The sequence below is a fragment of the Ailuropoda melanoleuca genome, chromosome 7, assembly GCF_002007445.2.
Source record: "Ailuropoda melanoleuca isolate Jingjing chromosome 7, ASM200744v2, whole genome shotgun sequence".
Lineage (NCBI taxonomy): Eukaryota > Metazoa > Chordata > Mammalia > Carnivora > Ursidae > Ailuropoda > Ailuropoda melanoleuca.
Window position 1 is genome coordinate 66,650,118 of NC_048224.1, and position 25,063 is coordinate 66,675,180.

The 25,063-nt window shown below is 41.0% G+C and overlaps 1 protein-coding gene across 1 annotated transcript in view; it reads left to right on the plus strand.

Annotated features, from left to right (window-relative positions):
* ATP8A2 (ATPase phospholipid transporting 8A2) overlaps nucleotides 1-25,063 on the plus strand; it is a 498,496-nt gene that overhangs the window by 181,018 nt on the left and 292,415 nt on the right. The window contains exon 23 of the mRNA XM_034663775.1: nucleotides 10,622-10,794. Coding sequence (XP_034519666.1) covers nucleotides 10,622-10,794 — 173 coding nt within the window. The remainder of the gene's footprint in view (nucleotides 1-10,621; nucleotides 10,795-25,063) is intronic.

Genomic DNA, 25,063 nt, shown 5'->3' on the forward strand with positions numbered 1-25,063 from the left:
TCTGAGACCCGTCCTGTCCAGTTCCTGATGGACTTCTTCCTAAACCCTACCTGCCTTTCTTCCATGGTATGTAACACGTGGCATGTGTCAGGTGTCTGTTTGCTTCATACCTGTCTCCTCACTAACACATAAGCTGCTTGAGAGAAGGCCTTTGCCGTTCCGCGAATGGCGGCGTCCTCTCTGTGGGCGTCCCATGGCTACTCACTGTGTGAGTGGTCCACCAAGCTGAGGTCTCAGATACTTTACAAAATATGAATAGAAGGCCATTGTCATGAGGCGAGTGCCGTGATGTGTAGAAGGGACCAGCAGAAGCAGAGAAGAGAGGATTCACCACAGACAGTGAGCGATTGTTCTGCCAGGGTCAGGAGTTCAGGAAGCAGCAAATATTCCCCAGACAAGGGGTGGCAAGCATTTTCTCAGCACCTGCTGTATGCTGAGTGATTTGTTTGTTTGCTTTTTTCACCCAGAGGGAGTGGTAAGGAAACTACCCAAATGGTTTCTTTTTCCATTCTTCAACCAGCATTGATTGAGAGGTTATATGATCCACAAAGGACAAGGGATGGCTGCCGGATGTTCACTCAGAGCTCTGCAGACGTGGATGGGGGCGCAGGAGGCAGAGGGACTTCTGAGGAGCAGTGTCCTCAGAGAGCAGCGCTGGGTGGTCCAGGGCCCGAGAGGCCCCCTAATCCCCCACTGTCCCTCCAGGCCTCCTCACCAGTCTCACAGGGAATGGTAAGTTGCTCTTGAACCAAAGAGCTGACTCTCTGGACAACAAAGTCAAAATGAAATATCTTCTGACCCCCAAACACAGTGTCTCCCCCCCAACCCGTCCTCCTCTGTCCCTTTCCCAGCAATGGGCCTCCTTCACCGACCAGGCCAGACACTACTTATCCCCGTATCCTCTCTCACCCTCTGACCATTCGCCAGGCACTGCGTTTCCTTCTGAAATGCATTTCTTGGTGTTGTCTCTATTATCCCAGTCAGAGGTTAGACTCATCATCTTCTTGCCAGTCTGTCTCCTAGTCCAATCCGTCATCTCTACTGTTGGTGGCTGAGCTTTCATATATGAACATCTGAGTGAGGTATTCGTACACATCGGAGCCTCCGCTGGCTCCCTGTGCACAGGCTTCCGGTCCTGCCTGCTGTCTGCCCAGGCTCCCGCCCCCAGTACAATCCGAGCTGTGCCTGGGCTTCCTCACGCCTTCCGGGTCGGCATCCGCACCGGCTAAGGTATCGCTGCTCTGTGCCAGGCATGCAGCGGTCTCAGGCTATTGTGTGCCCCCCTCCCTGCGCTCTTTCCTTCTCTGGGGGCCTCTCCACCCCTAGAAGCCTGTGCACATTATAGGCTCTTAATGGCTAAAGTTTAAGTAAAGGATTTTTTTCTCTATATTTCAATGTAAACTTTTTTTTGTAATATTTATTTTGTTATATTAGTCACCATACAGTACATCCCCAGTTCTTGATGCAATGTCCCGTGATTCATTACTTGCATATAACACCCAGTGCACCATGCAATATGTGCCCTCCTTAATACCCATCACCGGCCTATCCCAATCCTCTACCCCCTCCCCTCTGAAGCCCTCAGTTTGTTTCCCAGAGTCCACAGTCTCTCATGGTTCAATGTAAACTTCTGTCTCCGTAACCTTGAATCCTGGGCAGTCTGTGTAGGGAAGAGAATGGTGAAGTGTATTCCAGCCTGACCCTGAGCCTGCCCTCACCTACCCTAGCTGGTTGTGGATTAGACACACCTGGGGGAGCCTTCTGGCCGGTTTTATGTGCTGAGAGTTCCTCCTTGCTCATCTGTCAGTGTGGCAGTCTCCAGCGGAAATGGGACTTTTTCTACACTTTCTGCTTATTTATTTGGTTTATTTTTAAAGTCTATATCTATGTAATAAAGTATGCCACTGGCTTTACTGACTGGAGACTGTCATTTAGGAAGTATTCCTGGTTTTAAATGTGCTAACAGCGTTCCACATAAACATGAGATTTTTTCCTGACATAGCAGAGGATTTGTGTACAGCTGTTCTTTGCTCTCACATCACTCTCTCTGTACCCCCAAGTCCTATGATTCAAGGAAAATTGAGGAGGTCCCACTGGCAGGTGCTTTCCAGAACTTACCTATGGTGGCTCAGTTGCAGCCTGGGAACTGTGGGTGGCGGCCAGTCTCAGCCCTTCATGTGCAGTCATTTTGCTTCAGTAGGTACTAGTGGGGAGCCCAAGATCGCATATTCTTCACGTGACTACAACCTTCCCTATGCCTCTTACTCCCTCACACAGCCTGCAGCTGCCACACATGGATTTGGGATTTTTTTTTTTTTTTTACTGTTTTCATTTGTTTGCAGAAGTTAAACACAGTCTGGACACATTGTAATTTCTCTAAGAGTCAAGAAGACTTTAGGAGTAAGTGCAGTGGCTGTATTATTGAAATATTGAAGTTAAAACTTAGGTCCTTAAGGGCAGGAAATTAAGATTATTATGTTCATTTTTTTGCATGGCATCTGTAAGGGGTTGTTCAAAAAGTGGGCATATGTTTTTTATGAAACTGGTTTTGTCATTAAGCAAATAAGTAGTTCAGGAATTGAGATGACTTTGCATTACTTATGTTATGCTTTCTATGATGACATAATGGATACCAGCATTTGTCTCTGTGAGCAAAATGTAGATCTTCAGTTTGCAGCTGGTAGTTTATCTTTTTGTGTGAGATCAGTAGCACTCTATATTCCTCTGCTAAAGTGTATCTGACGTACGTAATCACGTAGTCTTTAAAAGCACTCTGCAAATTTTAATTGTCTAGAGATTATTTTATGCAGTAGTTTCTTTTTAAATTTATAAACTTGGTCACCATTGTGTTTGGTCTGGGGACTTTACAATAACTCCAGGAACCAGGCAGATTTTAAAAATTGTGCAGTGGCTGTCTCATTGATACGTCGAATGTTAAAAATTTAAATCCCAAAAGGTCAGAAAATTAATTAAGCTAAAGTGGTTATGTTCACTGTAAAATTATTCCTAGTTAGTGTGATATCAACCGTGGCAGCGATTCACTATCTCTCTGAAGTATACAGTGACTCCCAGAGATCCAGTCTGGGCAAATGTGTGACAAGCAACTGTTCCGTGGAATTATGGAGGGTCATTTTATGCAACAGCTGACTGATCACTTACAAATGCTGATTTTGCTTTCTTCTTGCAGGAGGGTCACACTGCAAACATTTTGTTGTAGGAAAAGACTTCCCTACTTCAAGAAGAATTCCACATTTTTAAAAAATTGCAAAAAAAAAATTAAGATTGGAATAGCAATGCTTCTTAAAACATATAAATTATTTTTGAGATCTTGTACACAGCTATTCAAGGATATATTTACTTAGCATGTAAAAGGATTCCCAGTGCTAAAATCAAAATCTAGTTTTTTGAAAGAAAATAAAGTAAGCCTAGTAGCTTTGCTATTTAATATCCTTCATGAAAAGGAAAGTACATAGTTTCAGGGAATTTTTTGACCTCAAGGACTTGAGCTCAGTCACAACTGTTAGTCAAATTGTCTTTCAATAAGTGGCAGTGATTGCATGTTTTCAGACTTTTTCTAGGCACTGGGGGCTATGTGAATAAGTAGTCTCTCTCTCTCTCTTTTTAATAAATGATACTTGCTCATTAACAGCTGCTGCCAGTTTTCTTCCATATCGGCCCTCCTCCTACATTGCTCTTCTCACACTGCCTGGGATGCCTTTTCAGGAAAATGTAGATCTTTTAGAGATGTGAGAGGTAAAAAGAAGGAGTTGCAAAATAGGATATTGCAGCTCCCCTGAAGAGGGGTTCTTGGGGCTCGCCTGTGGACGCAGTGGTTATCACCCCGCACAGGAATGGCCCCCGTGTACTACCCGCATTATTCTACTTTGCTTACTCATACATCTTAAAATCCCAGCAAACAAATTCATTTAATTTGCAAACATTAGAAAATACTCTGTAGCATTAGTCATTTGGGAAATGCGAATGCAACTACCAAATCTAACACTTCACGCCCATGGGGATGGCTAGAATCGGAAAGACCAATGGTGCCAGTGTCGACAAGCATGAGGAGAAACCAAAGCATGCACACAGGGCTGGTAAGAAAGCGAAATGCCACCACCAGGTCTTTTTGTTAGAAACAGCCTCACCATTTCTGTAAAGTTGGACGTACACTTGCTCTGTGTGTCTGTTGGGGGTTTGACAGAGTAATTCCAATCCTAGGTATCTACCCAGGAGACTTAGGAGCATATGCCCACGCAAAGACCAGCATACAAATATTTCTAGAATTATTCATAATATCCTAAAACTGGAAACAACCCAATGTATAATAATGGGTGAGTGAATTTAACAAATTGTGGTATATTCATACAGTGGACTCAGGAACAAAAAGGAATTGATAAGCACAGAAACACCAGACAGATCTCAAAGCCTTAGGCTAAGTGAATAGGCCAGACAGAAAAGGCTGTGAAGTCTGATTCTATTTATGTGGCATTCTAGAAAAGGCAAAACTGTAGTGACAGAGTAGTTCGATGATTGCCAGGGGCCGGGTCGGGGCAGGGGGATGGGATTGCGTACAGGAGGGCAGGAGGGAATGTTTTGGGGTGATGGAAATGTCCTGTGCCTTAGTTATGGAGGAGGTTACAGGACTGTGTACCTTTGCCAAAACTCATTGAATTGTACGCTTAAATGGCCCAACTCTATTGTATGTTAATTATAACTCAATGAAGGTGATTAACAAAACATCACTTCTGTTAAAGCTTGTATGTTACCGAGAATTCAGTAAATTGGGTAATCTCAGTAATCTAAGATAAACAATTTTTAAAAATCAGAAATAGAAACATTTTGTAGGAGGTGGAGATGGCCAGTGTAGAGAATGCTTGATGGGGGTGGTGGTAGAAGTGACCTGAGGGTACCAAACAGCTATGTGGGTGCTTGGTGGCAAGAAGCCAGATTATCTCTTAAGAATGTTTGCTCGATGCCTGTAAAATAGCATCCCATCTTCCTTGGAATTATTAGTATTGTAGGAAATCCTTGAAACATTACACATTTAACAGAGATTCCTCTGACTTTCTGATGAACTTTAAATTTAGAGATGTTCATAGATTAGAACAAAGCAACATGTAGAGCAAAAAGGTATAAGTTCTGCTGGCACCAACAGCTGCCAGTAGGGGCCATGAGGAATGATCTTGTGTTCAGCCTTCCCCTTTCTTACTTGCCTATGACGGGTTTGCTGGATTTGTGCTTTGTCTTCAGCTTTACAAACTTTTGTGTCCGTTCGGGTTTATAAATGCGAAAGTATTGAGAGTGTTAATGCTGTCAGGAAACAGGTGTGATTATATTGGAAAGGAAAATGATAGTACAAAAATGGAAGCGGCCGGAATAAGGAGAATGTTCACTGTGGCTGGTCTGGAAGGCTGGACGGTGGGAATGACAGGAGAATGCACACTGGTGAAAGAAAGGGGAATCTGACAGTTGGCAAGGACAAGAAAATAGATGGCTAGAATGGAAGAACAGCAAAACCATTTTGAACCCATGGTCTAGAGAATGAGCATTATGGTTAAATACTCATTAGCCCAAGGTTAATTCGGGAGAAGGGAGTTTGCTCGCGAAGGCGAAGTAAGATTTGGCTGCATTGCCGCTCATGAAACTTAAACCGTCCGGCTTTCAGCATCGTCAGCTCTGAGCCCGTTGGAATTTGCAGAACATCAAAGTGGGGTCTGAGGCAGCTGCTGCTAGCTCAGCGTCTAAGAAATTCCTTATGACACTGCCAAGCTCGTGGAGGGAGAGGGTCACCTGCCTTGACAGATTTCAGTGTTGCTGGAATGGTTTCATTTTGAGGAAAGATTCCTGCTACCTGCAAATTGGTAGACAGGCATCCAGATTCTAGAAATCTTCATCTTTCCCAGCTTATTAAATCCAGAGTAATTAACAGTAGAACTACCTTTCGGATCCCATCTGCTGTGTGTAAGTTGAGCAGGTTGAAATTCAGCTGTACTTAAGGTGAACCTCTGGTCTGTGAGCAGACAGATAACCATTTCCCGAGCTCTAGGGTGGCATGTCTGTGGTGTTTACGTGATTTTGTTTAAAACGCTGGGAATGCAAAGGCAAGTGCTGAGCTTGCTGATAAGAAATGCAGGGTTCCCAATATAGCACAAGCGAGGGACAGGTGAGTGTTTGGCGTGGTTATGACAACAGTCGGTAGCTGCACTTGCTCACTTTGGCTGTAAATCATGTGTGTTTTTAATTGTGAAGGAAAATAAAACTGTAGAACATGTATGAAAACCTGGAAATAGATTTTTTTCATATTAATGCCTAACAGGCAAATTCTAATGAAGGATTTTGGAATGTTCTGTATCTTTCTGGGAATGAAACTCCCGGTCCCAACTCCCTATGCCCCTCATAACAGCTGAGTCCATTGTAACTTTCAGTAATTGGTTTTTTATTAAAATAAGAGACTGCAATATAAATTTTAGCGACTAGGCTAAATAGGCATTAACAGGCCCTGGGATCCAACCACAATTTGTAACATCGTTCCTTTGGGAAAATAGATTCTAAGTGCCCAATAACTAACTTACAAATAGACTTTTGAATCATAGTCCATTTGAGAATAAGGAGCTGTTTGTGATAGTAATACCTTCGATTGGCTTGCTTGAGAACTGCACAGAAGGGACCTATATTCTGCCACACATGTGCAGTGAACCCAGCTAGTCTGGGTTTGATCAAAGATTATTGCTGAGTGGGCACTGGAAGCCAAGGAATTAAAACCAAAGTAGAGGCTGGAGACAAGTCAAGGGTGGAGTTAGGAGGATGGATCTGGAGAGGTTTTAGTGGTAAGGAAGGTTTTCAGTCTCACAGGCAAAGGTGTGATTCTGTGCAAATGAAGTGAGAGGAGAACAGGATGGTTCAGGTAGAAACAGAGGTGAGGAGTAGAGAACGTTGCAAGCAAAAGGAGTAAGATATGAGGAATAAGAAGGATCAACCGGAAAACAAACTCTTAACTACAGAGAGCAAACTTGAGGGTTGCTGGAGGGGAGGTGGGGGGGTGGAGGAAATAGGTGATGGGGATTAAGGAGGGCACTTGTGATGAGCACTGGCTGTTGTATCTGAGTGATGAATCATCCGGTTCTATACCTGAAATTAATATTATACAAATGTTAACTAACTGGAATTTAAATAAAAACTTGGGGGAAAAAAAAGGAAAGGAAAATGTAATGCAAAATGTACCAGGAAGGCTAGATGGCCCACGTGGTACCTTAGTAATTTTTGGTGCTCTCTCTGCAACCGGACAGCATGACTGCCCTGTTTCTAACAGTATGTAGTTCAGCACAGCCTCGGGGCATCATTCACTCCCGCGGGCATCTCCTGGTGCAAGACGCCTCTGGTGCCCTCCCATCCCACCCATGTATTACAGTCTTCTCTTCCGTGTTCAGTACAACACATGTGTCTATCGTGCAGTTACTACATTTTGTTAGACAATAAACACAAGAGCAGTCATTCCACGCTCAGTCTGTGTGCCCTCACATTGTCTTGGTCACCATCCGCATGTTTTCATCTCCGTATGCATTATGCCAAGAGTTGTAGTGCTGCATCACCAGTGGGCTCAAGGAGTTGGCTTTTGTCTTTGCTCAGTCCGCTATACAGAAATACCATAGACGGGGTGGCTTCCACAACACAAATCTATTCCTTATGGTTCTGAAGGCTGGGAAGTCTAAGATCAAGGTGCCGGCAGATCCATTGTCTGACAAGTGCTCTCTTCCTGGGGTATGGACTGGCTGTGTGCATGCTGTGTCCTCCTGTGGCTGGAGGGGCAGAGAAAGGGAGAGAAGGAAGAAACTCTCTGGTAGCTTCCTATAAGAGCGCTAATCTCATTCTGAGTGCTTCTCCCTGTGACCTAATGACCTCCCAAAGTCTCCGCCGCCAAATACTCTTCCACTGGGGATTAGGGTTTCAATGTCTAAATTTTCGGGGGATACGAACATTCTGTCCATAGCACTTTGCGTGGTCCAACCTGAAAATATTTCAACTTAGTATCATCCGTGTTCCCCAGGCCACTGTGGGCATAGGAAGTTCTCAGGAAGATGGGCCACGTGGGTGATTCTGTGTCCCTGCCTGCCGCTGTTGAAACTCCAGCTCCCTTTCAGGTCCTTCCCTACACAATTGATTGACTGACTATGGGGGGAAGGGGAAGATTGTCTATGTCTCAGTAACCACATTTCTGGTATTCACAGTCCCAGTGCTGGGCACCCTCCCTGCTCGTGCCCCAGAGCCTCACACACCAACAGGCAGTCAGCTGCCAACACTCAGCTGAGGAAGAAGGGTTCAGTCTGTCTTTCTCAGTGGGCCAGAAATACCCCCATGTGGAGAAAGTACCCTTCATAATATTACTAACTGCTGCATATCTTCATTTGTACTGTGCTGCCTTACAAAGACGCCACAGGCAGGGGTCTCCTTATCTCAGAGATTCGTATTCTTCACCCTTTTCCTGAATAAGTCCATGGGGAGGGGGTGGCAACGGGAGTAACGGACACTGGGCTAGACGGTCCCTCTACGACAGTATTGGCATGTTGACCATGGAAAAGATCAGCATAGCTTGCCTCATCCCTTTTAGTAAAATATTTCCCAGGAGGTTTTTCTGTCCACCACAGACAGACCCCCGGCAAGCACACTCCTCAGAATTGCCCAGACTTGTCTGAGCTCCCCGCTGAGCACACCCAGGCTGCCACACCGGGATTTCCCTGAGTGGGTGGGATTTTTTCTACCCAGATTCTAAAGGGCAGGCTGTTTGTACAGATAAGGTAAACATAGATGTTTTGTTTGAGATTCAGAATTATGCAACTAATTAAGAGTGAAAACGTATAAAGTTTCCTTTATTTTTACTAAAAGTCAACTTTTATTCTTAGGACACTCTTCCATCAATTATGCTTCTGTTATTACATTGACAAAGAAGGCATTGTCAGTGATGGCATTTAGTCACCGCCTAAAGTAGCACCACTGTGTATTTCCCTAGATGTAGGAAATTCTATAATTCATAAATAGTAACCAGAGGAAGAATGGGCTTCATTGAGTGCTTATTATGTGCCAAGCTGAGTGTTAAGCAGGTGGTACCGATTAGTTCATTTGTTCGTAACAAAAGTGCTATGAGGTACCTATTCTTAGCTCTGTTTTACACTTAAGAAGTCTATGGACTCTGAGAAACAAACTGAGGGCTTCAGAGGGGAAGGGGGTGGGGGAATGGGATAGACTGGTGATGGGTAGTAAGGAGGGCACGTATTGCATGGTGCACTGGGTGTTACACGCAACTAATGAATCGTGGAACTTTACATCAAAAACCAGAGATGTACTGTATGGTGACTAACATAATATAATAAGAAATATTATTATAAAAAAAGAAAGAATTGTTGTTGAAAGAGGCTAAGTGATTTGCCCAAGGTCACAGATATATTAAGTAGAGGGTTGGGAGCAGACCTTGGGCCATCTGACCACAGAACGGAGCTCTAGACCACAAATATGCCTCAGACACATCTTTCTGATAAGTGTTGTCTCAAGTGTCTTGTCGAGAATGAAAACTGAGCAGTAAGACAATAGCAGTTGGACCTCGCTTTGTGATGGTAGCTGATCCTCGGTTTAACTAGAGGTAGAAAGATTCCTGTCCATTCGACATATTTCTTCAAGAGGGTAATTTATGTTATCAGGGGCGTAAATTATATGTAAGTGTAGTTTAATAGCCAAAGGTTGTCCAGACAGAATAATTTCAGCAGACTTTGTGCTCCCCTGATCAACTTTTTAATTATAAACTAAAAATTTCATTCTTATATTTGAACCAGATATACTAGTCATAGTCATAAATTCATTGGGAAGTCAGACATATCTCCTTTTTTTTTTTTTAATCCAAAGATAGATTCTGTGCTTTAATTGCATCTGATTAAGACATCACACCAAGGCACTTGTTTAGGCTGGTAGTAAGGTCCTAAAAAGTGCTGTTTTAAAATGTTTAATTTGATTAGATATTTTCTGTAACATGAAAAAATGATCAGTTTGTGTCTTCTTCTGATGACCCATGGAAAGAAGTGTTTTAATCTGAAGATCTCAGCAGAGGATAGAAATTAATCTTTTGTGCATATCCCCTAATACCTTTTGGAGGGTTTAAAGATTGTCTTTGCAAACTGAGAAATATTTGCCATTTAGGTTTTAACAATTTTATCTTTAGGAAAAAAAATTACACATTTGTTTATATGGTGTTTCCTGTTCTAAAGGCACCGAGAATAATATATATGTAGTATAAAGGAGAAGGGAGAAAAGCAGTCATAAGAACCTTAGCAATGAAAGTTCCAATGGAAAAGAATTGGAAAGCTCTAGTTCAGCCTAGACAGCAACCAGAGTAGGTTATTGTAAATATCAAATGTAAATATCATTAAAGGGGATGTTTTCACCCATAAAAGAGACCTAGCAGGCAGTTCAGTGGAATTTTAATGTGCATTTATATACACTCACATCAGATTGAACTCTGTATGTTTTACATTAGAATGGGCATGTTCTCACTTTAAGGAAATTTTGATTTTTTTCTCAAGTTCTGTTTTTGATCTATGGAACACACAAAAACATGACCCCCCCCCTCTTGTTTCAGGCAACAAGGGCAGCCATTACGCAGCACTGCACTGACCTTGGGAATCTGTTGGGCAAGGAGAATGACGTAGCCCTCATCATTGATGGCCACACACTGAAGTATGCGCTGTCCTTTGAAGTCAGGAGAAGCTTCCTGGATTTGGCACTCTCCTGTAAAGCGGTCATATGCTGCAGGTAGGCATGCGCGGGCTGTGCGTGGTTCACATTCCAACGTGGCTATCTCCTGTGCTTTTATTAAAAAAGACTGCGTGGAAATTATAGGGGTCAAGTTTCACTTAAAAAGTCAGCAAAATAAAAATACTAGTTTAAGTGTCCATTCACAGATTTGCGGAGAAGCCGTTAGTGTTTTTTACAATTTGGTTTATTGTCTTCTGAGAAGATAAAAGAAGAGTCAGGGTCTCTCTCCTGGGAGATTAATGGGAATAAGTCTGCCACGAGCAGGTGTGGGATGTGAGAAGAGCCCTACGTACTTGGGTCCTTGGTTTTGGATATCTGAGCTCAGCTTCCAAGACCTGTGGGATATACAGTGGATATTTCTAGTCAGTCAGTAAGGAACTTTGGTTGGGTCCATGCTATACCAAATTTTTATGTCAGGATCTAACCAGACAACTTTGTTGGGTTTTTTTTTTTTTAAGTTTTTATTTTAATTCCAACTACTTAGCATACAGTGTTAAATTAGTTTCCGCTGAAGAAGTCCTGTTGTTTTTTCACGAAATCTGGGAAGGTGTTTGAAGGTGGGCATTGCTACATTCCATTGACTACTGGCTATGTGAGGTCCAGTTCTGATAGTCAAGATTTGAGAGTCAGAATTATAAAGAAAATAAACTACTAGAAAGATGTGCAGCACCACCCTGATTGTTCAGCAAACAACTTGAAAGGTGAGAGGAGAGCTGCTTATTTCTGAAAACACTGTGCTTAGGCATTACCTGGTACATGGTTAAATGCACAATCCATATCATTGCATTAATAATCTCATTTATGCTTGCTCTTATATTTTATGGTTACACAGTTTTTATACATTGTCTTCTTGGGTATTTTGTCAGAAATTAGTTATCAGGATGCTTTTAAATTCCTCCTGCATTAATCCTTTAAGAACGCCTGTTGGGGATTTGATCATGGTCTGTTCGGAATAATGGCTGTCGCATTGACAAGATTGTCTTGCTGCTTCTGCCTTATTAAAAGTCTCTAGTGACATCATCTGCTATGCCTCTCTACCCAGACCTCTCATGACACTGCCTGTTTGGGATGGCCTATAAGTCTGGGGGAAAGCTGTTAGGAAAGTCTCTCCCTTGTCTCCCCAACCTTGCCCCCCACTCCCAGTGGTTCTTATCTGAGACCAAACAATTTGTTGCTGTTTCCCCATGAATACATCTCCCTACTCAGAACCCTGAACTGTCTTCACATGATGCTAGTTCTCTCTCATTTTATCCTGCTCTCTTGATTCCTCTCTGTAATTTGGAACATGTCATCAAAGGTCAAGGAGAGCTGGGGTGGCGGCTGGTGGAGGCTCCATGGTAGAAGGGAAGGTGTAGCGTTGTGGTTGTTGGATGTTCAAGAACCTCGGGGTGAGGAACAAATTCAAATGTGTTTGAAACAGTGAAGAGAAATTGGTGTTATGTCTACGTCAGGGAACTTGGTCCAGCTAAAAGGGAACTGGGATAGTGAGGAATGACCAGAGCATCTGGAAATGAAAGGCCATGCTTCCTGGTTTTATGATCGTCTCTCTCTCTCTCTCTCTCTCTCTCTCTCAATCTCTTTTCTCTCAATCTCAACTTAATTGAGATATAATTCACCTATCATACGATTCACCCATTTAGTGTATAGTTCAATGGCTTTTAGTATATTCAGAGAGTTTTGTAACCATCACCACAACCAATTTTAGAATATTTTAATCACCCACAAAAGAAACCCTTTTATCTATTATTAATCAGTGCCCATCCTTCTTCACCCTCCCCCAACCTCCCTCAGTGCTAAACAACCACAAATCTGCTTTCGTGTCTGTAAGGATTTGCCAGTTCGGGACATTTCATGTGAATGCAGCTATATAAGATGTGGTCTTTTTCTGATTTCTTTCACTTAGCATATGTTTTCAAGGTTCATCCATGTTGTAGAATATATCAGTACTTAATTCCTTTTCCCAGCTGAATAATATTCCATTGTATGGCTAATGGATATACCATTGTTAGTCATCCATCTTGATTTGCATTTGGATTGTTTATACTTTTTGACCAGAGTAATGCTGCTATGAGGATTCATGTACAAGTTTTTGTATGGACATCTGTTTTCATTTCTCTTGGGTATATATTGAGGAGTAGAAATGCTGGGTCAGCTGGTAAGTCTACGTTTAATGTCTTGAAGAACCATCAGACTGGTTTCCAAAGTGGCTACACCCTTTTATATTCCCACCAGCACATCCACATCCAACCATCAGTTATTATCTGTCTTTTTCATTGTTTGGCCTAGTGGTTGTAAAGTGGTATCTCATAGTTTTGATTGCATTTCCCTGATGGTTAATGGTGTTGAGCATCCTTTCATATGCTTATTGGCCGTTTGTATATATTCTTTGGAGAAAGGTCTGTTCAAGTCCATTTTTAAATTGGATTGTTTGTCTTTTTGTCATTGAGTTCTAAGCATTCTTTATGTACGCTGGATACAAGTACCTTATCAGAAATATGGTTTACAAATTTTTTCTCCCATTCTATTGGCTGTCTTTTCGTCTTCTTGAAAGTATTGTTGACAGCATAAAAGATTTTAATTTTGATGAAGTCCAATGTATCTGTTTATTCTTTTACCCTGTGCTTCGGTGTCCTGTCTAATGGCTCCCTTTGTTAAGTAGCTGATACTGTGCTTTCTTTCCTGGGCTCTATTTGGGCAGTTTAACTCAGGGACATGCAAATGGCAAGAAGGGGAGGAATTGTGGTGAAATCCTCTTTTCTTGTAATTTCTTCTTTGTGTCCGTGTTATAAAGCTGCTGAGTAGGTCCGTGATTTCTGTGAGGTCCTTAGCACTGGGGGATGTCACTGTCCCACCCCGAGCCAGAAGTCATGACGAGGGAGTCCCTCTCCCTGCCAGCTGTGAGTTGGTCAAGGGGCCATAACCCTGACTTGTTGGTGAGCAGAAACAAGCAACAAGAAACAACATGGAAAAGTCTGGTAAACTGTAAATCAAAGCAAACGTGCTCTCACTTCATGGTTTTTCAAAGGGAAATCAAAACGAGACCGTTTGGATTCTCTGGGGAGAGCAGGAATGCCTTCAAGGCTTTACAGGAACATGTTCTTTGCTTGCCAGGTGCTTGATACTAAAGAAAAACATCTTTTCCCCCTTCTTTCTTTGGCTGCTTTCAGAGGGCTTTGTGTGTCACATAAAGCTGTGCACTCAAAGACTTCCCAGGAAGGAGTTCAAACTGGAATTGGCACAGAAAGAGGAAATTTCAAATTAAATACTGTTACTGTCTACAGAATAGAAGCACTAATTGAAAAAAGGAATCTAGGATAGTGTACTAGTTTACCGCTCGAGGAGACATTTCTTGGCTGGTCTCATACTCAAAAAAAAAAAAAAAAAAAAAAAAAAAAAAACCAACACATACTTTTTTTTTTTAAATAAAAGCACTCGTGTACTTCAGATGTTGCTTACTATTCATTGAGAATTTAAACCTAAGTTGAATTTAATACGACTTCAAACATAAGGTTGACCTTAATTCTCACTTTTCATCTTTAAAATGAATCATTGTAAAGGTTACCCTTTTCTCTAATAATAGAAGAAAATAATTTCTTTTGGAAAATAACTTCAGGGAAATCATGAAGCACTGTTAGCCATCAATATTGATTCAGAGACCAGTGAATGTTTTATAAAAACTGATAAATACTTTTAAGCTAAAACAATGTTTTAGGCAGAAAATGGGGCAAATAATATAATAATTTGTGAAATATTTCACTGGCATTAGACCAAACAATTTAGCTAATTGTATATTATTATACCCAAATATTTTCCATGTAGTTAGAATCCTAGAAAGGTCATGAAAAGGTCAGCCAAACAGGTACAGGTCAGTACTGTACTGTGGCTTACTGTTGTAGCTGCCAAGCACAGCGCCACATCATTCGCTGAGGTAGAAACTTGTTGGTCTAATAACATTTTTGTGGTAGGCTTGATATCTGTCCTGTATATTTCTTGGTGTCATGGAATAGTGAATAAGAGTATGTTACACTGCTCGCCTCTCTTCAACTTTGCATCTCATGTGGGCCTCAACTCCTTGAAAGTAGGGCCTCAGTGAAGCCAGGAGATCCCCAGACACCAGTGACCTCCATCTTGCCATATGCGACAGACTCTCAATTTCTTTCTTGACCCCTCCTCAGCAGCCGATGTCAGTGGCTCCCCCCACTGGATTTGCCTCTATTTCTGTGACACCTCTTTTTCCTCCTACGTGTGTGTCTTCCTTATGGGATCTTTTCAGCAGCCTTTGAAATGTTGTTATTTCCAAGGTTTCGCCTTTGGCCTTATCGTATTCCCACCATCTCTTCTCCCTGGTGCATTCCATTATTTTCATGACTTCATTTACCTTCTATATTAGTGATTCTCAACTCCAGGTTTACACTGAATCACCAAGAGAACTTAAACAATTTGTTTTCCTCAGAAATTTAAAAATGAGAGTATCATAGGACCCAGCAATCCCACTGCTAGGTGTCAACCCATAGATTGAAAATGGGTAATCAGACAAAAACTTGCATGTTCATGTTCATAGCAGCATGATTCACAACAGCCAAAAGGCAGAAACAACCCAAGTGTCCATTAATGGATGAATGGATAAACAAAGTGTGGTATGTCCATACAGTGGGATATTATTTGGACACAAAGAGGAGAAAGCACAGATACACATGCTACAATATGGATGAAGCTCAAACACATACCTAGTGAAAGAAGCTGTCACAAAAGATTATGTATTAATATGATTCCATTAATAAAATAATCAGAGTAAGTCCATACAGACAGAAGGCAGGTTAGTGGTTTCCAGGGGCTGAGGGAGGACGAATGGGGAGTGACTGTTTAATGGGTGCAGGGTTTCCTTCTGGGATGATGGAAGTGTTTTAGAAGTAGATAAAGGCGGTGGTTGCACAAATTTGTGAATATACTAGATGCCACTGAGATTATATACTTTAAAATGGCTAGTTTTATGTGATTTGAACTTTATCTTAAAAAAAAAAAAAAAAAGAAACGAGGGCCTCAGCCGGTTAAGCGTCTGCCTTCAGCTCAGGTCATGATCCCAGGATCCTGGGATAGAGTCCCGCGTGGAGCTCCTTGCTCAGCAAGGAGCCTGCTTCTCCCTCTCCCTCTGCCACTCCTCCTGCTTGTGCTCTCTCTTTCTGTCAAAAAAAAAAAAAAATCTTAAAAAAAAAAGAATAAAATAATTCATCCATGTAAATGAAATGTTTATTGAATGAACAAAACGAAAAGTTGAATGAAAGTTTCATTATTTTGAATGAAATCTTTATGGAAAGAAACAAACAAGATGGATTCCCAGGACCTACCCCAGGACAATTAAATCAGAACTCTAGGGATTATACAACCCCCTGGTTGATTCTAATGGGTATTTGGTGTTGAGAATAGATGGCTTCCCCAATCCGTCGGCGTGTCCAGCATGACCCATTTCTAGGGCCACAGATCTATAGCTCCACCCACATCTGAGACTTTTGCACACTGACATTCTTTTGACACCTTAAATTCAAAATGTATGAACTGAATTAGTCATAACACCTTCATCTGTGCACCTCCTCATTCCTTCTGGTCTTCTCTACTGGTTTTCTGAATTTACTGTCTCAGATGATGGTACCACGTGCCTCTCAGCTGCCAGAGCCTTTTGGTAGCATAAGAGGCATGATTTTGATTTAAGGAAACTGTAAGAGACTAAATCATATGAGCTAATTATTATATTGAGTCAGAAACTGCACTGTCTTAATTTGTTGATCCTCGGTAAATATTATCTTTGTTTTTATAAGTGAAGAAATAAAGGCCTCGGTACAATTACACTGTCTCACCTAGTAGTAATGGAGGCATTGTCTCTTTATCCTAGATATGAGCAGCACCCGGCTGTGGCAGTTAATTTATAGTCAAGTGTTTATTACTGTTAGTACTTGAGTTTTATATGAAGTTTTTGCTTTTAACATATTTTTCAAACTAGATTTTGGTTAAACCTGTTTAGCGTGTAGGATCTGCTTTTCTCCAAGATGTCCTGTTGAAAATGTGTAAACCGTTTTTTATACGTTCAAGAAGGGGTTCTCTGTTCTCTCTTCCTGGTGTCCTTGGAACTACCATCTTTCATGTTTTCTCATTTTTCCTTTTTCTTTGAGGTTCTTTAGTTTTGTCAAAATGTAGATAAATTTTATAGGCACAGACTTGGGTTCGTGGGGTGTGGGGGACTGTCTTTGACCTCTTGAGAACATTCAGAAATTTTGAAAGTTAACGTGTATCATCAGGAAAAGAGTCATGAAAGAATCATCAGGGTTCCCCTTGTGAGGAAGTCAGTTGATGGCCCCGCCACAGTTCCCTGCAAACACAGGTGATGCTCGTTGTCCCCAGTGCTGCCATATTAGCAGACATGATTTATGGCTGTATGTCTCTGGGCAGGAGATGGAGTGGGAGGAAAGCAGCACAGCAGGGATTCCCACTGCATGTGCAAATGAAGGGTTTCGGAAAACATCATTTATTTTCTTGGATGTGTTTCGACTTCTGTCTCTTGGGGTAGATTCAAAGATAAGCATGTGTGAACCTATTGTGATACCATAGAAATACAGTCAAGAGGAGAAAGCGGAATGGGCACGATGAATGTTTCTAAAAAATTTGGGTGTTTATTTTTCTAACTTTAAGAGTGATTTATATTTCTTGTAGAAAAAAATTAGAAAATTCAGATAAGAAGAAAGAAAACAGAATTCACAATCCCACCAACCAGAGTTCATCACTGTTCTCAATTGGTATTTATTTATATTTATTTATTTATTTATTTATTTATTTTTTTAAAGATTTTGTTTATTTATTTGACAGAGATAGAGACAGCCCCATATTTATTTATTTTTAATAATAATTTTTTATTATATTATGTTAGTCACCATACAGTACAACCCTAGTTTTTGATGTAAAGTTCCATAATTCATTACTTGCGTATAACACCCAGTGCACCATGTAATTGGTATTTAAATCTAGATCTCTTTTGGTTAAAATACTCTTTATTGGAGGGGCGCCTGGGTGGCACAGCGGTTAAGCATCTGCCTTCGGCTCAGGGCGTGATCCCGGTGTTGTGGGATCGAGCCCCACATCAGGCTCCTCCGCTATGAGCCTGCTTCTTCCTCTCCTACTCCCCCTGCTTGTGTTCCCTCTCTCGCTGGCTGTCTCTATCTCTGTCGAATAAATAAATAAAATCTTAAAAAAAAATACTCTTTATTGGAAATGGGTTAGCTTATTCACAAAATGTGAAATGAAAAAGGCTATAAGCCCTTAAAAGGGTGATAGGGTAGCCTGGGTGGCTCACTCTGTTAAGCATCTGACTCTTGATTTTGGCTCAGGGCATGATCTTAGGGTCTGGGGTCATGGGATCAAGCCCCATGTCGGGCTCCGTGCTCAGCAGGGAATCTGCTTGAGAACTCTCTCTCTCCCCTTGCCACTCCCCCCACTTGTGCTCACACACGCACACATTCTCTCTCTTTCAAATAAACAAATCTTGAAAAGAAAGGGTTATAAAGGTTTAGTTTCTACGTCAAAAAGTAATACAAAGTGTTTTTTAAAAGCTTGCAAGTATTCTGTTATATAAAAACACAGTGATTAATCTATGGATTGGATATTTGGGTTAACAGGTTATTTTTTTTACTGTTATTATTATCAGTGTAATAAGATTTTTATAGCTAAATCTTTGCAAAGACATTTGATGATTTCCATAAAATAATAATGGATTCAAGAACAAGCCACCTAAAAATTGGCAGAAGGCTTTGTACCCTTCACCTAAGAGAGTGAAGTTATTTGATTTGGAGTGAGAGAGCTGTGATCCGTAGCTCACTCCCTGCAGGGACATATGTGTTCTCCTCCATTTAGTCAGCAAAGTCTGGGGCTTATTATCCTCATTAAGAAAGGGGAGCAGTTAAGAGATTACTTTGTGACAAGATATGTAGAGGAGTAGGATCTGAAAAGAAATCAGCACAGCATTTTTATACACTGATGGTATATCATTTCCATAGCTGGCTCACTCTTATACTCATTTTCTGGACTCTTTTAAGTCTGTGACTCACTTAGCCTGCATCCAAAAACCTGTACATCAGTCTTACCTTCAGACAACTTAGGGTAGAAAAGAACTGGCTCTTCTAATTTGTTCTCCTCTCCAGTTTAGCTTTTTACATTAATGAGGCATGATGGATAATAAGAAATCTTAGAACATTATGCATTTTGTGTGTGGTATCTTTCAGCCTGTGAACCACACACAAGAATGATATCAAAACAGAGTTCAGACGCACTAATTAGAATTGTACCACTGATTGTGTTTTGGTTGGCCTTCACATTGGTAAGGGGTCCAATCATACACTTGCAAAAATAAAACTTTTCTTTAGTTTCCTTCATGATATGATTTCTCAGCATCATACGTGTTTAGTTATAAGTCAGCTTCCTCCGTTGATGTTTTATTCCAGAGAACATTATTAACTTGTCGAGGTTGTAAACCGATCCTTGGGTTGTTTGGATTACAGCTTAGCGTGTTTCCCCATTTGTTGATTAAATGCAATTAAGGTAGAGCTCATTCTTAGACAGGGTTTTTTTTTTTTTTTTCCGTTTAGCTCTAAAATGAATGCTATTTTTTGAATGATTGCAGCAATTTTATTTGGTCCTAACTGGCCTTATTGTTGCTCTGCTAAAGGTGAGCGTGCCAGGATGTAATGGTTCTCAGCATCATGTTGAATAAAAACAATATCCAAAAGCCCGCAGTTTAAACAATGTTTTTCCATCCACAGGTTTGACCAGTATTTATTCAGAATGAAAATTAGATTGACGTAGATTCTGTACTGTGTAGAAATAGCTTACTTGTGGTATAGACTGGCATATCTAGAGACTTCACAGTATTAACACAAAGTATAACAAGGAATCCTTTTCTAAGTAATTCTTTCTAGCTTAGAAAAAAACATTTTATTAAACTTCTTGGAATCAAAGCCAATTTTCATGATGACTTATGTTTAGAAGCGGAGGACTATTTCTATCTTAAATAACTCTTGCAGGAAATAATTTATACCAATCACTCTAGAATATCAACGCTTGACTATTAAGGATTTTAATACTTTTTTATTTTTCTCCAGCCTTTTAAAAGTGACATATGATCACTATTTACATATAACTCCTGCAGGTGAGAAATAGAAAAATAAATTAACTTGTCACCTTTGTTGCTTGTGTCCCAAACTAGCAAAATACTTTGGTGAGGAATACCGTACATGTGATGAACTGCGGGCACATATTTTAGTATAAGATTGGGAATACAGAAAGCTCTTCTTTAAGAAAATCCATTATTAAGTAATCCAAATTAAAAGCTAGCACTTGTGGCATGTGAACGAGACGGAAATCTCAAACAGGGGCATTTTGCAATAGGCTTTGATATATAATAATATGCTGTATAATTGGGAGCACATGTCTTAGGAAATTTTTTTTGGTTATAAAATTGGTGTTATACCACTTTTTTCTTCTGTAGTAGAGCTGTCATTCTGAACAGTGCTGAGAAGTGGTTGGTGGAAGTTCCCTTGGGTTGACAATCTTCACACTAGTGTGTGGTCAGTACAGAAGCCTAGATACAAAATGGACAGCGGAAGTAACGAGGCCCTTTCTTCTTGTAAGGCAGTAGTCTAAGAATTACGGTAACAGGGTCTGTGTGATCTCCCATCTATCCCCTCAGCTGCTTTCAACACACTGGAGCCCACATGAGATGCCAGAAGAGCTCATAGACACATCACTTTTCAAGTTTTTTCCTGTGTTTCTTCCTCTTTTCACGAATGATTAATTCATCAGTGTGTGTCATTTTTGACCATAGTGCTTGCCAAATGAAACAAGGTGATGTTCGGTCAAACGGGGGTCCAGAATTCTGAAGTAGAAGCTCATAATATTTGGCATCTTTCCTACTAGAAAAACAAACCATGAAAAGAAAAGTCAAGAATAGAACCTAACTGAACATGTGCAATATGTCATGAATATTTATATCCCCAAGTCTTGCCTTGTGATAGTATTTGTATTTAAGGTGTTTTTTGTTCTTTTTCCTGTGAAGTAGTTCAGAACGTGTTTCATTAATACAAGTGTCATGTTAACTTTCATTAGGAAAAAATTCACTTCTCCTGACAACATTGACACCTTTCTGATCGAGAGTATGCAAAGTAGCTCTTACGTTAATTGGTCCCAAAGAAAATTATGTTTTCCAGTTTCCTGTCTATACATCTGACACTTTCCCTCATTTAGTACCTGCTGAATTATCGATGCTTTCCCTTTCCTGATTCTGACAGCCGGGATTCGTCCTCTGACTTTGAAAACCATCAGGAATACTCCACCCGGAAGCTTTCCTGTTTCCAGTTTGAACAGGGAGCCCTGGGATTACAATTAGCAACTACACACAGATTGAAGCCTTCTCTGTTTTGTTTGTTTGCTTATTTGTTTGTTTTTCCAGCTGTATTGAGGTATAATTGGTATACAGAAAATTGCATATAATTAATGTACAATTTGAATTTGAACGTATATACGCACTCTTGTTACCATCACCACAATCCAGGTAATGAACATAGCCATCACCTCCGAAAGTTCCCTTCTGTCCCTTTGGTTTGGGTAGTGTTTCTGTGTTTTTGTTTTGTTTTTTTTTTGTGTGTGTTTGGATGCAGTAAGAACATTCAGCATGAGATCCACCCTCTTAACTTTTTAAGTGCACAACATTCTAGTGTCAGCTGGAGGCGCTGTGTTGTACAGCCAATCTCTGGAACTCACTGTTGTGTAACTGTACCTTTCTACCCATTGATCAGCAACTCCCCAGTTCCTCTCCCCCATCTCCCGGTGACCACTGCTTGTCTACTTCTATACCTTTGACCCTTTTAGATGCCTCACAGAAACGGAATTATGCGGTATTTGTCCTCCTGTGACTGACTTAATTCACTGAGCATAATGTCTTCCAGGTCCATCCATGCTGTCACCATGGTAGGAGGGCCTCTCTGCTCGAAGCGTCTCTGATTCAGTTTCTCACTTGTTTAACTTGAAAGACGAAACAACTGACAAAAAATGAATGGTTCCATCCTTGGTTTCTCTAGGTCCTTAAATATTATATTCAGCCCCGCTTAGGGCAACAGGTATGTTGTCAACAACAAAAGATATGTCAGATTGATGGAGCTAGCTGAAGTTGCCCAATTTTGGGAGCTGGGCTTGGTTTGACTTTTATGGTTGGTGATGCCTGAGCTTTATTACCATTGTCATCTGCACAGCTTTGCTGGGTCAGCAGAGGCTAAGCGCGTCTGCTGAAAGATGTAGTTTCTGTTGTTTCCTGTTAATCAGCTAACTGAGCTCCGTCGCCGTTCCAGGGCCGAGCAGGCTTCAGTGGCTTTGTTCCTGATAGGCCAGCAAATGGAAAGAGGCAGGCAGACGGATGGACAGACAACTACCCTTGCCCCCACTATTCCATCAAAACCTTGACACCTGGGTCACTTGAGAAACACAGAGCCAGCATTTTTCTCCTGCTAAGCAAGTATTCATAGCAGTGTCCTTTCACCACTTGGACATAGCAGTCATTAAAGACCAGAGTAAATACACCAGCTTGAAGATAATCCTTTCTCAAATATACAAGTGCCAAGTTAAAACCATCTGTCAATCATTTGTGCATTTTTTCCTTACTTTTATTTGTTTTAGTGGATAGGTGTTGTTTGAAAATTTTGGAGCTTGAGAAATTAGCAGGCCTCTGTTATGGTATTTTGTCAGTTCACAGATAACTGAAACTTGGGTTCATGTTTTTTCTTTGTAAAATCATGACGAATGTACATTGAATTTTTTTTCTCAAACAGAAAATTACAACAGGGATCCTTGCTTATTTATAGATAATTTGAGTATTTGGGTAGGGATATGTTCAATGTTTTTTTCAAACTCTGTGCTCACATCTGACTATGAATTTTGAATGATAAAATCTGGGAATAAGTTATTATAAGATTAACATAGAAGGTAGTGAAGCTTTTTTAAAAAATGGAAAACAAGTGCTGAGTGATGTTCATTTACTTGAACAACACTTGGAATCTGAATTGATATTGCTATGTAACTGTAATTGTATGTTAACACATGTAAGCATAAACATGGCCACTCGAAGAATAATAAATGATGGATGCTTTAGTGCTAATACCAACATCTCGTCAAGTCTGAAAATATTTATAATCAGAGAAGTGAAAGAAATAAAGTAGGGGTTTCCTGTGGTTCTGCTCATGTTTCCTTTGTTGGAAAACTGCTGCAAAGATTCTTGGGTGTGAGTCCATTGTTGGGTGTCTTGCCTTTCTCCATTTATACTCAAGACTGTTTCTAGTCAAAGATTTCTTTAGATTAAGTGTTGTGAGTGTGTTGAGATAAATTGTGGAGAACAAGAGGACTTTTCCTACATCTTCTAGGCCTATTTTAAGATCTATTTTGATGTACTGGATCCTGTTATTTTGGGGGAATAAGCTGGTTTCGGGATGACGGCCCAGGTAACTGCATCAGCTTGCTGGCCTGCCCAGGCTCCGCACTGTGGCCCGGCCAAGGATGTGTCTACTGATGAAGATGGACGAGTAAACACAAATGCCAAGAGGACTCAGTGTGGCGGGAGGGCCAGCCTGTAAAGGACAAATGGTAGCACAGATCACTGTGAGGTACTGTAAAAGTCAAATCTAGGAAGACGAGGGGGTGTCATTAGCTCAAGGGCTGGGTATCTGGTGGGAAATACTGATGTTATTGGTGCTAGCACTCAAGTTGTCATATGTGCCCAGACTGTCTGGAAGCATTTAACATCTACACCCTCAGAGATACCTTAAAGCAGTCCTGCAGAGGGGAAACTTAACAATCCTTACCTTATAGCTTGGAGAGCATAGAAACAGGTGGCTAAGCACCTTACCCTGAGTCTTGTAGGTCCAAGGTTTGAAGCCCGGCAACCTAACTTCAGAGTTGATGCTGGAAAACTACTCTGAAGATGATGGTGAGGGGCCGAAGTGTTTTTGTGCAGATAAGCAGAGCTCGCATGTGTTTAGGAAAGACAACAACCTGAAGGTCCATATAGACTGTGTATGTGAGGCAGGAGGCCCTTTCAATTTTTCAACTTCACGATAGTGGGGACCTCAAGCAGGGTGGTGGTAGCCTGAGTTGCTGACACAAAGAAGATATTCAACCAACTGCTGGACTAAATTTCCAGATTTTCTGGAATGGACTGTGATCCAAATTAGCAGTCATTAAGGAATTAGAATCAATAACTTCTAGTGAGCAAGTGAATGTAGTTGGGTCTGGTAAGACAGGGGAGAAGTTAAGACCTGCTGTAGGACAGGACACGTCAGAGGGGATACAAGAGGAGGAATTAATTTCCAGCATTTCTAGGTGCTGTATAATCTCTAGCAGCTGCCAGGGGTTCAGGTCTGGTGCAGGTGGGTGTCCACCAAGTCCAGATCTCCACTGTGATATTCTGTTCATCTGTCTAAAGCTATGGAAAATGTCTTCTTGGATATTTGCTTTCTAACTAACATGTATGGAATGACCATTTTGGATCAGTCACTATAGTTTGTGCTGCCGTGGGAGGAAAATGAGAAAGAGTCAGAGATACTTAGCGTATGGTCTCCCTTAGCTTATGGTTCTTGTGGAAGAAAGTAACGTGCCTTTAGAAAATACATAAAACCATACGTGCAGAAGATAAGAATTGATTGAAAGTTAGATACTATAAAGCTGTAAGTTCCAGTATTTATTATCGGAATTTGTCTAATCAGGGGACACTTTCCAATGAAGGCATGCTCTATTTGCCTTTTGCAGATAGGGATAGAAGTTTTCAAATATGGGGAGAGGCAGACACTTGCCTCATAGATGAACCAAGCTGGATTTGAGAAGGGCGAGACTTTAGAAGGACTATAACTCTCACAGTTGGAACAATCTAGGAGACTGAATGACACGTCCTTTTGGGACACTAGATGAAGTGGTCATCTTCATTCATAGAACACATTGGTCCCCCACTTTTTTTAACCACAAAGAAATGGCAGCTATTTGTAGTTGATTTTGAGGAGGCACTTCTTTTCCCATGTTAATTTCCATGAGGTATGAAACAGTACCTATAAGCAGCCACTCCAAAGACATGCTCTCCTCTGTTAACTTACTTTGTTTCAATAGGATATTGACTAGGCTGCTGTTTGACTTCCGGTTTCTGAGCCAGGGTTTTGTGAGCAGTTCCCCCATGAGAACAAGATTCTTGAACTCC